General features: G+C 43.8%; 1 protein-coding gene across 4 annotated transcripts in view; it reads left to right on the forward strand.

Moving 5' to 3' along the window:
- Window positions 1–16318, forward strand: part of LOC125555452 (alpha/beta-Hydrolases superfamily protein) — a 47049-nt gene that overhangs the window by 13608 nt on the left and 17123 nt on the right. The window contains exons 2-4 of one of the 4 annotated variants that reach the window (XM_048718407.2): window positions 7429–7554; window positions 8206–8304; window positions 9690–9835. In XM_048718407.2, the coding sequence (XP_048574364.1) occupies window positions 7429–7554; window positions 8206–8304; window positions 9690–9835 (371 nt within the window). The remainder of the gene's footprint in view (window positions 1–7428; window positions 7555–8205; window positions 8305–9689; window positions 9836–16318) is intronic. The other 3 variants (XM_048718412.2, XM_048718416.2, XM_048718421.2) reach the window with 3 other exon arrangements.

Below are 16318 nucleotides of genomic sequence, written 5' to 3' on the forward strand. Positions count from 1 at the left end.
TCACTGTCGTCGTAACTCACTTTGAATCGTGGGATTTTGCATTGTTCCACCAACCCTTCTTCGTTGCTTTGCTGAATCGTCCTCGGTCTGTCAAATCCGCGGCGGTAGGGTTCTAGCAGGTAGCGGTGTTCATACCTTGCTCGCGAATTTGAGCCAATAATGGGTGAGAGGCTCTAATACCCTTGTCAAGATCGAAAGAAGAGATGGAAATCGATCGGGATAGATAGCTATGCTAGGGTTCTAGTTGTGAAAATGTAAAGGCAAGTAATTTAGTTTTTTTTTGCTTATCCCTCTCATAGCCATTATATACTACTTGTGTGGTGAATCACTGGTAGCCATGTAGAAACAAGGTTTGTTCGTTAGGATGCCTCAGCTGAATGCATCACTGCACTTCCACTTGACACCTATTTAAACGACTCGTCTCGCCGCTACCTTATCCTATTTCCATACTGCTGTCGCTCCATCCCGTATGGGTAGAGAACCCGTCGCTGTCTCGGCTGTGATACCGGAGGCTCTAGGGAAGTCAGAGGAGAGAGCACTCATCTTTGGGTGGGTTTACTACTTACTAGTAATCGTGTACGTGCAAATGCACGTATCTAAGTAAAATTGATCATTATTCAATTTGCATGCAGGTACAAATCTGAACAAATAATTTTAAGAACATAACTAACATATATATCTTTTATTTGAAATTGCTGCTTCACCCCAGAAATAAAAAGCAAACAAAATTCCAATTATCATCTACATGCAAGCCACATATTGACCAACGCAAATACTGCAAAAACATACTCTCTCCGTTCCAAAATATTTGTCTTTTTAGTGATTTCAAATGGCTACCACATACGGATGTATATATACATATTTTAGAGTGTAGATTCACTCATTTTGCTCCGTATGTAGTCACTTGTTGAAATCTCTAGAAAGACAAATATTTAGGAACGGAGGGAGTATTTCAAATGCAAGAAACTTATAATCTTTGTACACAATTTTATCTGAGCTAAGCGAAATCACAGAAGTACTCTCTTGCACATCAATTTTATAATTTATACAGCTAATTGTATAATTTCCAGATTTTAGGAAAATAAGAACTTCTGCTACTATAGACTTATAGAGATCTATTCGAAGATGACACCATTCAAATATATTAAAACAGATTTTTCTTTACGGGAATACATTCACAAAACAACAAACATCAATAAGAAACTCTTTATATTAATATTTCAAATGACTTACATAATTTTCAATATATATCGAAAAACTTGAAACAGGTCTATGCCTATATGATTGGCTTGCAATTCCATGCGTGACTCTATTCCATTGTTTGATGCTCTAACTCTTCACATCTTCTATATAACAAGACATACTTTGTACTACTCTTCACATCTTCTCATTAACGACAAATACATGATTATCATCGCAACTACCAGTCAAGAGAAATGAATGGAAAATGGAAAGTACCTGTCAGCATCTCCCTTACTCCCAATATTATGCTTCCTCTCTCTGTTTCCTTCCCTTCTCTGGATTCTTTTCATCAAACTAACAGCATGAAGGAGAAAATCAATCAAGCATACCAGTCAAGAGAAACAAAATATAAAAACATGAATAAACCTTATCTCACTTCAATGCAAATCTGGGATACTTGTGGGCACCGAGCCGCTGATTATCCTGCTACTCGTTGGACTGCTCAATGCAAATTACCCAGAAGGTTCAGCTTTGGTGGTCCTGCAAGCAAATATCTTGTCTGGATATAATAATAGCAGGGACAAACTTAAAAACTTTATTAGATGCCCCTGATGCACCGTAAGGCCTTCCAGTGGTAGGTTGAACAGCCCAACAGTATAGACCTGTAAATCAGGTACCAACATGAAAATATAGAGGAAGATTCCATACATTCTTGTAGGTGAAGAAAAAACCCTAGTTAGTAGTTGCTGCAAGTCTGCAAGTACATATGTATTGTAAGATTCTACATACAATATGATATATCAGTCCAGTAAAAGTGGTGACAAGTCTATACATATTGCAGCATTGTATACATAGTAAGATATGGGGTGAAGATAACATATCATTACAAAACTCAGTCCCCAAAAGTGAGGTCAACCTTCTGCATATTTGCACGGGAAACACAATATAGTCAGACATATGGAAAATGTATTTACATGCCAAAATCATACAATTAGATGGCATATATTTAGACATTTGTTCAGACTGTCTTATTTTTTATAAAAAGTAGTACAGATATGCTAATGCTGCTATCGTTCTTCTTATGTAAGCAAACGCCTTCTAATGGATGGCATGGAAACTTGTTTTCTAAAATGCATTCAGAAGGATAAAAGTTTCCTCTTCTTATGTAAGCAAACGCCTTCTAATGGATGGCATGGGAACTTGTTTTCTAAAATGCCCTCAGAAGGATAAAAGTTTCGCATGGAAACTTATTTTATAAAATGCCTCTAGAAGAATACATGAACTATACAGATGAGAAAATCCCTGTTGTTTAAATTGAAATTTTATTAATGACGTTGAAGTTGGGATAGAAAATATTTATGTTACCCATTCGTCTAGCAAATAACAAAAAAAATGACCATATATATACTTGCATCAAAATCAATTTTAGGGTCTTGCACAATTACTTCTCGAACCCAGTGCTGGTACGGATGCTTGGCTAGGAGGTATGTAAAAGTCCTAAATGAAAATAAATATACACTCCTACTTGTTTTATCTAATTCAATCATGCATATCGGTGAATAGTAAAAAAACATATTGGTTCAGGAATAGGAGTTAATCTGAAGCATGTGTGTTGTTCTGAACTTATCTCTGGCTGCTCTCTCCTCCTCCTCCCGGTTGCTCTGTTGATATCCTCTTTCAGAAGCACATTTAGTAGAAGGAACAAAATTGAGTTTGAAGGAGAACCGTATTTTTAGAAGAAAAAAACAGTGGAAATTTAGTACAGGTCAAATCCAGTAGCTTCAGAAAAATATGCAATTGATACACATCATTTTGGGCCATGCTTAAGAACAATACCAATACCAATTTAAGATTGCTTATTCTGCCACCGAATTTACGTAAGCCAAATTGGCAATGAATGTCAGATTGCACGTACATTAGGGAATAGGTGAAAGCATCTTACAAGGAATACCTGTACCTGTAGTGCGTTATGGAGTTGTACACGTCAACTGGAGATTAATTTGCGAAGGGCCATACAGAGAACGAATGCCCAAGAAACAAGCACAAAGGCAGATTTTCTCAGAGATGAGTGCAACCTCCGATGCACAAGGATCGACCAAAGGACGTGAATCAACGGCCGCTCCTGCATGGGTCCACGTCCCTAGCGACGGCACCTCCTGACCTCCTACGTGGGCATTCGTTTCCGGCGGCACATGCCCGACAGTAGCACCCTTGGCAGCCGAGGCTTCGCGTCGAGAGTTGGGTTGGGGCAGGTGCCGTGCGTAGGGCAGCGGAGGCGCGTGGTAGTGCAGTGCCGGCGGCTTGCGCGTTGAGGGCCACCAGCGGCGGCGGTGGCGGCAGGTCCCGCGCGCCTTGCCGCGTCGCCGGCCGAAGAGCGCCCTCGCCTAGGGTCAGGCCGGCGGTGGAGCGGTCGGCGGCCCCAGCGAGATGAGGCAGTGAGTGCGGCGGCGGCGGCGATGCATACTGCAGCGATCTTGGGGAGTACAGACGGCGTGGCAGTTGGGGCGAATTGTGGACGCAGAGGTGATGCGGAGAAGAGGTAGTGCGGGCGATCGTGTTGTATGAGGATGTGGGGGTGCGGGAATTAGTTGTCGATGGGTTGATTAGTGGCTTGTTGCGTTAAACATCTGGACATTTTAGTCCCTTGGATCTGATAGATAGACGGTCGTCCTTATTTGGATCTGCCCCTCTCTTCCTTTTATAGTGGTATAGTAGATATGCTTTTAGCAGTTATCCTCTCCGCACTCGGCTACCCGACTTAACTGGAGCGTAGTTTTTACAAAATGTGAGATTAGTTAAGAGTTATATTATGTTGCATGTATAGCTTGGGTATTTTTCCCATTGTATGAGGGGTTTCCTGCATATATATACTTGCCCTCCCAAGGAAATACAAGTTGCATATTTCCTGACATGGTATTAAAGCCCTAGGTTATTTTTTCTTCCACGCGCAACTCGTGCTCCAGTCCAATCTCACACTTGCACTGCCGCCCCCCTCTTGGTTGGCAGTCACTGCCTCCTCTTGGGCTGTTGTCATCCTCTCGGCTGGCCGTCGCTGCCTCCTCTCCCTTTATCCCAATTTCTCTCCCTCTATCGTGCTCGCTTCTGCATTGCAGGTCTCCAGATCACCACACACCACCTCTTGTCTCAGGTCAGGCCATGGCGCTGCTCTCCAGGCTCTCCCTCGTTGCAGCCCACTGCCTCTGTTGATGGGCTCCCTTGTCATCGTGCTCCCCATCCGACTGCTAGCTTCGTCTGGGGCCCTCCTCTAGGACCAGCCGCCGTTGCTCCCAAATCGGCCGCCGTCGCGCTCCCTGGCCACTGCCTTTCAGACCGCCCGCCGTCCATCTACTGCCGACTCTGCTACCCCATTTGGTGCCTCTCTCTTGTTGTCTCGTCTCTGCTCAGCCTTCCGCAGCCTGCTGTTGCAACGTTGTTCTTTCTCTTGGGCTTGTGTGCTCGGGAGCGTGGCCTCCAGGTTGGCTGGCTGCGTGCACTTGGGCTGACCTGTGCGATGGGGCTGGAGTGCTTTTCTTGAAGCCATCTACGAGCTGATTAGTTTGTAAAAAAAGAAGTAAGAAAAGTAAAGAGGGGAAAACAATATCATCAGACATGGTGTCTCTCGCTCGCCCTCTAGTGATTTCCAATGGTGTTTCTGGTGTTCCCAACACTTAGTCCATCTCGCAATGTGCCTTTCCTCGGTCTTTGGTGCTCGTTTGTTTGTGACGTCATCCCTTTTGGCGCCTTACGCAGACTGTGGTGGCTGCTCTACAACGAGTCCTCTCGCAACCTCCGTGGATGCTGATTGTCGCTCTACACTAATTCCCCCGCGACTTTCATCGGCAGTATTGGTGCACATTGCTACACCGACTCTGTCTCGCACGCACGTCCTCCCTTGGTGCTTGCGTGCCTGCGACCTTGTCTCCTCTACTGGCTTCTGCGGATCGACGTTGGGTGTGCTACACCGCCTCCTCTAGCGACTAGCGACTTCCACGGGTGGCAGTGCCTGCTCCTCTCCTGGTGCTGCTACATCGACTACTTGAGCTGCGTCCTTCACTGAGCAGGAGACTGCGCGCCTTCGCAAACTGCTTATTGCCTCCGGTTCAACATTTCCCGGTGCATCTACGTTGACCTCTTCAGTTGAGCCCCTGACTGAGCAGGGGATTACATGACTTTGGTGCTTGCTAGCTGCGTGATGAAACACAAACAAGTGAGACGCAAATTTGCGCATGTAAAGGTCTCAATCTTTCACGGTACTTGACGAAACGAAGACGCAGCAAAGTAGATGAAGATGTAGCCGAACAAATACTATGGATCGAGCGAGATGCAAGAAACCAAAGTAACAAAATCAGCACAAGATAGATCAAAAATCAATCTCGTAGCGACTCTTGCTGTGCTCTTGCGACGCATCATCAAAAGATTAACATTGTAGCTTTCCTGTACTTTCCTAACTCTCAAAAAAAGACCTCCCCCAGCACTACTAACCTGACAGGAATTTCACCATTCAAATTTGTGTTAGCAGATTTAGCATACGGTGCAATTCCCAGGATTCCTTTGCCATCTTTCTTCTCTTGAGCAAACAACACTATGTCATGGAGACATTCTTGAGTCCGTGTCGTGGCTGAAGAAGCTCTAGTTGCCACATCATCGCCTCCCTCTTTAAACAAAGCTGTCCTTGGTTTCTTGGTTGCTCTGGGGACATTCTTTGGAACTGAAATAATAGCATCCACCTTGATATCATTGGCAAACATCAGTTATAGCACATGTCGTTTCCCGTTAAATGAGCAAGTGTTGGACCTCCCATGATGTGTGGCACCACGATCATGTTGCCACGTCCTTGCCAACAGTAAGTGGCATGCATCCAATTGGCAAAACATCACATATCACCCTATCAATATAGTTGCCAACCAAAAATTTGATGCACACCTTGTGAGCAACATTTAACTTTTCAGTATTATACAGCCACTCGACTAAGTGGGGTTGTGGGTGTTTCCACACACGTAATCCTAAATAACCCACCAACCCCTTGCTGACCTCATTGGTGTAGCTTCCACCATCGATGATCAACTTACAATTGGTGTCGCTGATTTTGCACTCAGACTGAAAAATATTCCAGCGTTGCCCCTTGTCCTCGATACGGTCTTCTTGCACTCGCTGCACCATCAGGGACGTATATGATTCAGCAGCTTCAAAACTCATGGCCTCTTTTTCAAGATCTTCAGACTTCTCACTAGATCTGTCATCAACTTTCTCTTCATCACTAGCTGATGTATCCATCTTTTGTGAGTAATACTCTCTTCTCATTAGGACATTCACGCTTTATATGTCCCCGACCTACACACTTGAAGCACTCTACATCACTAGTGCGTACGGTGGACTATGCACTCGAATCAGCTCTCAATGCTCCTATTTTTGGAACACCCTTACAAAGAGGCTGAGTCCCGAGCTATGACCTTTTTGACGGCAAAGGTTACTGTGTTTACTTCAAGAGTTTGGTGTGTACATGTGCGTGCTATCAGTATTGCGCGTGACCCTGTGAAGCATGAGCTTACCAAGCATATTGGTGTTGATGCTTCTTTTGTGCGCGCTGGTGTGGAGGACTAAGTATTTGCTCTCATTATGTGCCTTCCGAGTTACAATTGGTGGATTTCTTTACGAAGGCCCATACTAGAGCGCAACATGGATTTTATCTTTCCAAACTCATTGTCATGGATCCACCCTGTGTTTGAAGGGGTGGGGTGTGGGGGGGGTGTGATAGAGTTATATTATGTTCCATGCATAGCCTATGTATTTTCCCTGTTGTATGAGTGGTTTCTTGCGTATTTACGAGCTGTTCATGTATACCCCCCCCCCCCCCCCCCCCCAGGAAATACAAGTTGCATATTTGCTAACAAAATTAATTCATTGGCTGTGGCTACCTATCCATTTAACTGGCGCGCACGTGATCATACAAATAGACACATATATGGCCTCGACACAAGCTAGGGAAGTATTGGAAGCTTCGTTCGGTACACACGTTCAACATAAATCTTTGTTCTGGTTAACAAGTCCCCTATCCAGTACAAAGTCAAATGTATGTTTTACAATCTTATCAATTCAGTTTTAAATCTGATTAGTAAATACACTGCGTGATTCATGCCTTTTGGAAGAAAGAAGGGAAAGTATTGCTCAATTTTTTTTTAAAACTTGTTTCTACATTTCTTATGGTTGGCGAGATTCTAAATTATTTCTTTCTATTGGATTTTGTAGATTGGATCAAAATTGTGGAGATATTATGATTTTGGCCCCAAGGCTGTGCCACCCCTTATCTGCATCCCAGGAATTGCTGGGACGGCTGATGTATACTATAAGCAGATAATGTCCCTCTCTATGAAGGTGCTTACAATGAGAATGAATGAGTCCCATTCCATTGCCAGTTCAGCACACATCTTTTCTGATTTTGCTAGCTGTCTTGAGTGTTCATATGTACCTGCAAATGTATACACAATGTGATATGCAACCCTTATGCTGACATACAGTGGCGGAGCAAGGATTGAAGCAAACCCTGGGCCATTTTTTTTTTCTGGCAACATGGATAAACTTTGACACTTATAACTACACCAAAAATACCTCATACATTCCCAAAAATATCCAAGGCGAGAATAAGCAAAATAAAGCTCAACTGTTTAGTAAATCAATAATTTAAACTCAATGCACTGGTGAAAAGGATCTCCTCATCTTCTATATATACAACATGAAATGAAATTGACATAAAAATGCACCGATTTGAATTCAACAAAATGTGGGCAAGAGGCCTTGATTTCTTTCTGCTACATTAGTATTTTATGAGATTTTCATGCTTTGCATGATGTCCAAATTGTGGTGGCACTGTTAAGTGTATCCAATTTGAATAGCCATCTCTCTCTTCTTGGAATTTTATTAGAGGTCAACAATTGCAGAATCCTCCTTTAGTTCTGCTTGGCACATGTATAATTGTTAGATACATATATCGGACCAACCTAAGATTTTTGTCTTCATTTTTTTCAGGGTTATCGAGTAATATCTATTGATGTTCCCCAAGTTTGGAATCACCATGAATGGATTCATTCCTTTGAAAAGTTTTTGGACTCCATGAATATCCATCATGTAAGGAAATATTATAATACTTTCCTTTTTTACGAGGCTGTTAGCCTAGTAATGTGTTGTTCTCTTTCATTTCCAGCCTTGCTTAAAATTGCGAACCCATATTTCCTAGGATCTAATGCATCTTCACTTCATGTGTGTGTGCCTGCTGCACCTATAATCCTGAATTACCCCCTCCATTCCTAAATATAAGTCTTTTTAGAGATTTCAAATGGACTACCACATACGGATGTATATAGACATATTTTAGAGTGTAGATTCACTCATTTTGCTCTGTATGTAGTCACTTGTTGAAATCTCTAGAAAGACCTATATTTAGGAACGGAGGGAGTATTTTTGTAGTGTTGTTTAAGTTTTTATTGGTACATAAAAATAAATATAAGCACGGTATCATGGGGTATCGACATGTGAACTTAAATTAGTTCTGCTCCTACTTGTTCTTGAAATACACGTGGTTCTGATTATTAGAAGTTGGTACAGTTTGTACTTACTAGTTTTCTATGATTCCCTTAAGAGACGGCTGTAGCATGGTTTTCTAACTTAATTGCCCGTTCTGTGCAAATTAACAGCACATGTCGTATTTTATTCGCTTAATCCCTGAGGGACTCTTGCGAAGTACTTCCTCCGTTCCAAATTATTTGAAATTCTAGCTTTGTACCATGTCAAACGTTTTTAAGTTTTAACCAAGTCTGTATAATTGGACAATCTAATGGGCACACACATGCACATTTGTTGCGCCTTCCAATAGGGCATGAATCTGCCACCACATGTTGACTTCATCTACATTAATTGCTAAATTGGATTTTTTAAAATGGCTTGTCTCACACCGATTAGCGATTCCAGTGGTGAAGTACTCCCCACTTCTGCCAAGATGTCCTGGTTGACGTCGCTCTCTGCATCTCTGTATTGCACTTTAAAATTTATTAAAAGTCAAAGCAGAGAATATTTGCTGATGTCATGTTTTGGATGCATACGATACCATGCTTGTATGAGAGAAAGAGAGAGGTTGGATGGCCCCATGGAAAGACTAAGATGCAGCGTCTGCTACATAGTCGCGTCCATATAAAAGATATGAACATCCAACACAACACCAAATTAGTTACATTGGATTAATGATAAAATATATTTCCATACTGTATGTAGATATTAGCACATTTTTTATGGACTTGGTAAATATAGAGAAGTTTGAGTTAGGTGAAAGCTAACTCAAATACTCCCTCCATCCCAAAAAGCTTGTCTTTGATTTGTCTGGATGCGGATGTATCTAGAGACGTTCTAGTGTTAGATACATCTGTATCTAGATAAATCTAAGACAAGCTTTTTGGGACGGAGGTAATAGTTAGTAATGGATGGAGTGGTACTGATTTATATTCAACCATTTTATGAAGCAGGTTCATATCTGTGGTACATCTCTTGGTGGATTTCTTGCACAAATATTTACTCAATACCGCCCAAGGAGAGTAAAGTCCTTGGTGCTATCAAATACCTTTCTTGAGACACACAAGTTTGCTGCTGCTATGCCATGGTCTCCACTGTATGTAGTCTGTTTTAAGAACTTTTTTGTAAGATCACATGATTGCTTTATTATAACCTAGTGATATGCCCATGTGAAAGTGTTTTATTGTGTTTACATGCCTACACACTTTATAAAGTCTTAGTCACATGCAGATTTCCAAGTTACATTGATCCCTATATTTTTGAAGTTTTCAAAAATGTACTTGCAGATTTCAAAACAACAACAAAGCCTTTCTGTCCCAAAGTAGTTGGGGTAGGGTAGAGTTGAAATACATCAGATCTCAAATCCAAGTCATGGTTTTGGCAGCTGGATAACTAACTTTCACGTACCCTGGCCTATGGCTAGTTCTTTGGTGATACTCCAGTCCTTCAGAGCTCTCTCACGGAGCCCTCTCATGTCAAGTTTGGTCTACCCTGACCTCTCTTTACATTATCAGCACACTTTAACTGTCTGCTATGCACTAACGCTTCTGGAAGTCTGCGTTCTATATTCCCAAACCACCTCAGACGATATTGGACAAGCTTCTCTTCAGTCGGTACTACCCCAAGTCTATCTCGCATATCATCATTTTGAGCCTGATCCTTTCTTGTGTGGCCACATATCCATCTCAACATGCGCATCTCTACTAGACCTAACTGTTGGACATGTCGCCTTTTAGTTGACCAACATTCAGCGCCATACAACATTGCATGTCGAATCGCCATCCTATAGAATCTTCCTTTTAGCTTTTGTGGCACTCTCTTCTCACAGAGCGTTAGAAGCTTGGCACCATTTCATCCATTCAGCTTTGATTCGATGACTCGCATCTTCATCGATATCACCATCCTTCTGCAACATTGACCCCAAATATCAAAAGGTGTCCTTCTGAGGTACCACATGTTTGTCAAGTCTGACCTCCTCCTCGTACCTAGTAGTACTGAAACCACAGTTCATTTACTTAGTTTTAGTTCTACTAAGAGCTAAAACTGTTTGATTCCAAAGCCTGTCTCCATAGCTCTAACTTTCTGTTAACCCTCGTTCGACTATCCTCGACTAGTAACACATCATCTGCAAAATGCATAAGGAGCATGGAGAGCTCTCACTCCAGCAAGACAACCTAGCAGCGGGCGCCCCCGACCAGACATCAGCCGCCATAGCCATAGAAAGAAGAGAGGTGAGATTCAACAACTTGGGAGAGTGAGTTGTTTTGGAGAGAGGCGTCCACGGGAGCGCGCAGGAACCCGACGATGGGTGGAGCTTGGCGTGGCTGCGCGCGTGGAGTGGAGCAGCCGACGTGGCGTTGCGTGGACGTGACGTCGATGGTGGCGTTCGGCCCCGTGGGCGCATGCCATGGAGGGCTTGGCAGGCCGCGGGCGGGAGTGCGCCATCAGCATCCTGGCGGCCATCTAAAGCGGGGTTAGATCCGCTGACAGTGAAATGTATTTTTCTGGGCTATGCTTTTGGTCAGTAGGGGTATAAATGTGGTGTCCCTCTGAGAAACATAGATTTGGAAGATGGTCAAGAGGGGGAGAAGGTCGTCTCATACTCATGGTGATTCTGAGGGACTAACACTGATGATGATGATGCAAGTGTTGAAGTGTATATGTGGGTTGCCTAGCCCTTTCCATCAGTTCGGACGTTTGGTTGCGTTGGCTAGTGCATGAAGCTTAACATGGTATCAGAGCCCAAGGTCTTGAGTTCAAGTTCTGGCTGTCGCAGTTTATCCAAAAATTGTTGCTGCCCCCCTTTGTCCACATCTAGGCCTCTTGAGCCATACCTTTGAGTCTTATCCACGTGTTGACTTTCCGCGTCACACGTGAGAGGGGGTGTTGAAGTGTATATGTGGATTGCCTAGCCCTTTCCATCAGTTCGGACTTTTGGTTGTGTTGGCTAGTGCATGAAGCTTAACAACAAGCTCATCAGACACAATGGAACTGCCTATTGCGCTGCGAAAGGGGGCGCGCAAAGCAGTAAAGAAGGCTTTACCACTGGATGCTCTTTATGATCATGAAATTGGCAATTTTGTGCCTTGTGAGGCTTTATCTCCTTCCTACAGAGCGTTTTGTCTCTTTCTACAAACAGTGACAATCCCAAAGGATTGGAAGGCTGCAAAGCAAGATCCGAAGTGGCATGAAATGATGATAGAGGAGTTGGAAACACTGAAGAAAAACAAAACGTTGGCACTAACCACATTGCCGGCAGAAAAGAACATACTGAGTTGTAAGTGGATCTATACCATGAAGCAAAATCCTGAGAGAAAGGTGTAACGGTATAAGGCCAGATTGGTTGCCAGATTGCTCCTGTTGCAAAGATGAACATAGTAAGGATGCTGGTTTCGTGTGCTGCAAACTTTGGGTGGAAATTGCACAAATTAGATGTCAGAATGCCTTTTACATGGTGACTTGCAGGAAGAGGTATACATGGGGGAAGGTACGCAGGATGAATAAGTCTTTGTATAGACTGAAGCAACCGTCAAGGGCATAGTTTAATAGGTTCAAACTTGTTGTCTGTGGCTTGGGTATGGTCAATGTAATGTGACCACGTGGTGTTTTGCAGTCACTCTGATCAAAATATCACCATTCTTGCAGTTTATGTGGATTACATTATCATCACTGGAGATGATAAGAAGGAAATAGAGATTGAAGGGGTGTCTGAGCAAGGAGTTTGAGGTAAAGGATATGGGCAACTTAAAATACTTTCTTGGTTGGCATTGAAGTGGCCCGAACAGCGAAGGGAATATCTTTGTGCCAGCGGAAATACACCTTGGATCTCTTGACATTACGTATGCCGTGGGTGTGGTGAGCAGATACATTCATGAACAATGGAGTGGGCATCTCGATACTGTGCACAGAATCCTGAGATACTTGAAAGGCACTCCGGGTAAAGGGTTGTGGTTTGCGGAGAGTGGACATCTTGAGGTGGATGGCTAGAGTGACTCTTGATTTGGCAGTTGTCAAGATGATAGAATATCAACTTCTGGCTATTGTGTTTTGTGGGAGGAAATTTGGTGTCATGGAGAAGCAATAAACAGACAGTTGTGTCTAGATTAACACCAAAAGCCAAGTATAGAGCCTATCTCAAGGGCTGAGAGAGATTCTCTGGGTGAAGCACCTACTAAGCGAGTTGAAACTTCAGAGGAAGGGACTCTAGGGCTTGGTGTGACAATCAGTTATCTATAAGCATTGGTAATAACCTAGTTCAACATGATAGGACAAACTTCATTAAGGAGAAACTTGATGTTGGGATCATCAGCCTTGTTCATATCAGCTTTAGGCAGCGGATTGCAGATTGCTTGACAAAGGGACTGGGAACAAAGAACTATAAATTGGCTTGTACAAGATGTGGTTTGATAGATATCTACCATCCATCTTGAGGGGGATTGTTGAACCGGTATGGGCCAGGGTCCATCTCCACTTAGGGCATTTCTAACCGATCCCAAATAAGGCCGTAAGGGAGGATAAATTCAGTTATCCTCCCTTACAGCGCACCTAGCCTTCCCCTAACCGGTATAGTGGAGTAAAAATTATCCCCCACTGCCCAAAATCCCCCAATTTCCCTGAATATGCTCACTCCCGCCGGGGCCGAGTAAAACTGGCGGCCTCTCTTTCTCCCACCCTTGTTCCCGCCGCCGCAGCCACCATGCCCCGCCGCCGCCCCCGATGACCCTCCGGCCGGAATGGATAGCTCGGACCCTTCCCTTGCCCCCTGGCCACCGCCGCTGGCTTGTCGCCGATGGAAGCCACCCATGCGCCGCCGTCTGCCCCGAAGAAAAGCTTAGGGATAAAAAAACCCACTGGGTTCAAGCTCCGCCTCCAACCGCAGCAATGGTGGCCGGGGTGGCGGCCGCTTCTCCCGCAACGGACCGCTGCCCTCCCACCTCTACCGCCGGAGCAAAAAGAGCAAGAAAACCAACGACGGCGACGTCGGCTCTCGTCGAGGCGGCTGCGAAGAAGGCCACAACGGTGGCCCGTCCAAGGCTAGCGCCTTGTGCAGCTACTCCGGCTGCCCCTACGGCTACTGCTCCGGTGCGAGCGGCGGCCGCAGCTAGCACTAAGGGTCGCGGCCGCCAAGTGCTTGATGAAATGCCGACAAGGTAAAAAGAAAATGCTCTTTCGCATTTCGGCTGATCGGTGATTGTTGGTAGCCGATGGTGATCTAGTTTCTTTTTTCGTTGTCGTAGTGTGGAGATGAATACAGTCGAGTTCTTAGCATCTTTGGAGTCCTCGGCCACCATTGGACTTGATGAGGTCAACTATGACTCCGTTTGGTATCATTCGGAGGCGGCCCAAGAAATGGAGCAAGAGGGGGTGGTGGTGCATGCCATTGGTTGGCTCGATCCACAACATATACGTGCTATGTTTGTGGTGATTTTGGATCAAGCATTGTGTTTGACGTGATGCCTTTTGGGTGAACTTTGAATGTTTTTATTTGAAATTCGTGACGATGAAACTATATGTTATGACGGTTATGTTATGCATGTTTTAATTTTAATATCCTCATGATATATTATTGTATAGTGTTTGAAGTTGATGCGGCTAGGACACAAAATCTACACAATTTTCTTTTTACTCTCACTAACTATAGGGGATCGGCTAGGTGTGGCCAGTGTCCACTAACTTTACTCCGCCGGATCCTCCCTTAACTTTTAGGGGATCGGTTAGAAATGCCCTTAGGCCCTGTGGTCTCTCCAGCATAAGGAGCAAGGAGAGCTGTCTCTCTAGCAAGACAACCTAGCAGTGGGCGCCCTTGACCAGACGTCAGCGGGCATAGCCATAGAAAGAAGAGTGACGAGATTGAACTTGGTGTTGTATTATCTACTCTGACTACCTTAGGCTGGGATAATTGCAGGATTTGGTATTAGTAGTGAGTATGTTTGGTGTCCTGTTGTGAACGAACATGTTTAAAACACTAGACAAACAGTCAGCACTTGGAAGTACTGTTTCGTCCAGATCGTGAGTTTCGGTATGATGACAATTTTACAGTGTATCTGAAGAACAACTTATTGTACTGATACTTTGTTTTTACAGTACATAAAAATGACTAAAATCTTGAAGTCTGAAACTTGGGAGTGTGCAGTGACTTGGTGGCCTATTTCTTAGGACTTAAGTTTACTCCATGGCGGTCTTGATGTTATGCATATTGAGGAAAATATAAGTGAGCAGATTTACTTGGGGATACTTCTATGACTTGAGGGCAAGTCAAAGTACAATTTACAAGCATAGCTAGACCTGCAGGAAGTTAACATCAGCCTGTACCTGCATCCATGAAAGAGCTTGTGATGCATATTATTTGCCTTCCACTTTCTGTACAATGTCAAGAAAAAGGCAAGCTGCAGTTTTTCAAAAATCAAAAAATGTTTCAGTTGACAATTTGGTAACAACTTTAAGATGTAAACACTAACACTGGTAAAGAGAGAATTTCAGGCCTTGTCTTGACTATCATATTTTAATCTAACAAATTCTTATTGTTGCTTTATGAGATCTATTTCTTGATATCCTTTTTTTGTGGCCACATGCAGTAACTCCTTGGCCTGAACAATATTTAGTAAAACTAATCGTCGAGGAGGAATAATATACATTCATCTAACTTTTCGTGAAGCAATTATAAACCTTGCATAGCTTTCACCTAAGATTGACAATATTATACCAGTTTCTGCCTAAGATGACTAAATAAGTTATTGGGTGAATCAAGTATATTGAATTATGTAAACAAGTTTTTTTTGTATATAGTTAAAACTAAAACACATTTTTCTAGTTCAGAGCAAATTCAACTCCATTGTATGGATTATTCCAGTTGAGAAATACATAATGGCTGTTTGTAACGCGTCATATGTGGGACCATCCCGTATTCACGAAGGCGCTGCACCTCACGATCTTCGGAGCTTCGCACCTCATCGCTGCCACCCCCGTTCATCTTTGTGGTCGTTGTGATGAGAACTTCTAGTGTTGTCGCTGATTGGCAAAGATGCTACCCTTGGTCATCAATGGTGTGCTTCCATACGTCGTCCCTTGCTTCTTCTCTGGTCGTCGTGGGTTGGTCCAGTGGTGGAGTTGCCAGATCCTCTGCCCCTGCCCCTTGTTGGCGTGGTACCGTCCCCCTATCGCCATCTCCACCCCATGCCTCCTTTTGGTTGTATTTTTGTCGGATCCAGCGAAGCGCCAGATCTGGTGCTCCCACATTCCCACTTGTCTGATTGTTGTTGGTGGCAGACCTTGGCTATATGCCGCATTTCATGACGTTGCTCCACGTGAGCCTCTCTTGTCTTGCAAACCGTGTTCGTCGTGTGTGTTCTTCATATTGGTGTTGGTTGGCACGGAGAGCTTCATGCACTTGGTCTGCTTGTTCTTGATGGCGAGCTTCTTCTTGGCGATGAGCATTGCGTTATTCTTCTCGGTGGTGGCTCTCTTCACTGGCACCTTTTTTTCGAGCTTATATTTCACATTGCTCATGGTCAAGGATGCGGTCTTGGGACCATTGGCACGGTGAGGTTGGGGATCCCGATGTTGCTCTTGTTCTTCATTG

This window comes from Triticum urartu, chromosome 1A (assembly GCF_056163025.1).
Source record: "Triticum urartu cultivar PI428250 chromosome 1A, HENAU_Tu73, whole genome shotgun sequence".
NCBI lineage: Eukaryota > Viridiplantae > Streptophyta > Magnoliopsida > Poales > Poaceae > Triticum > Triticum urartu.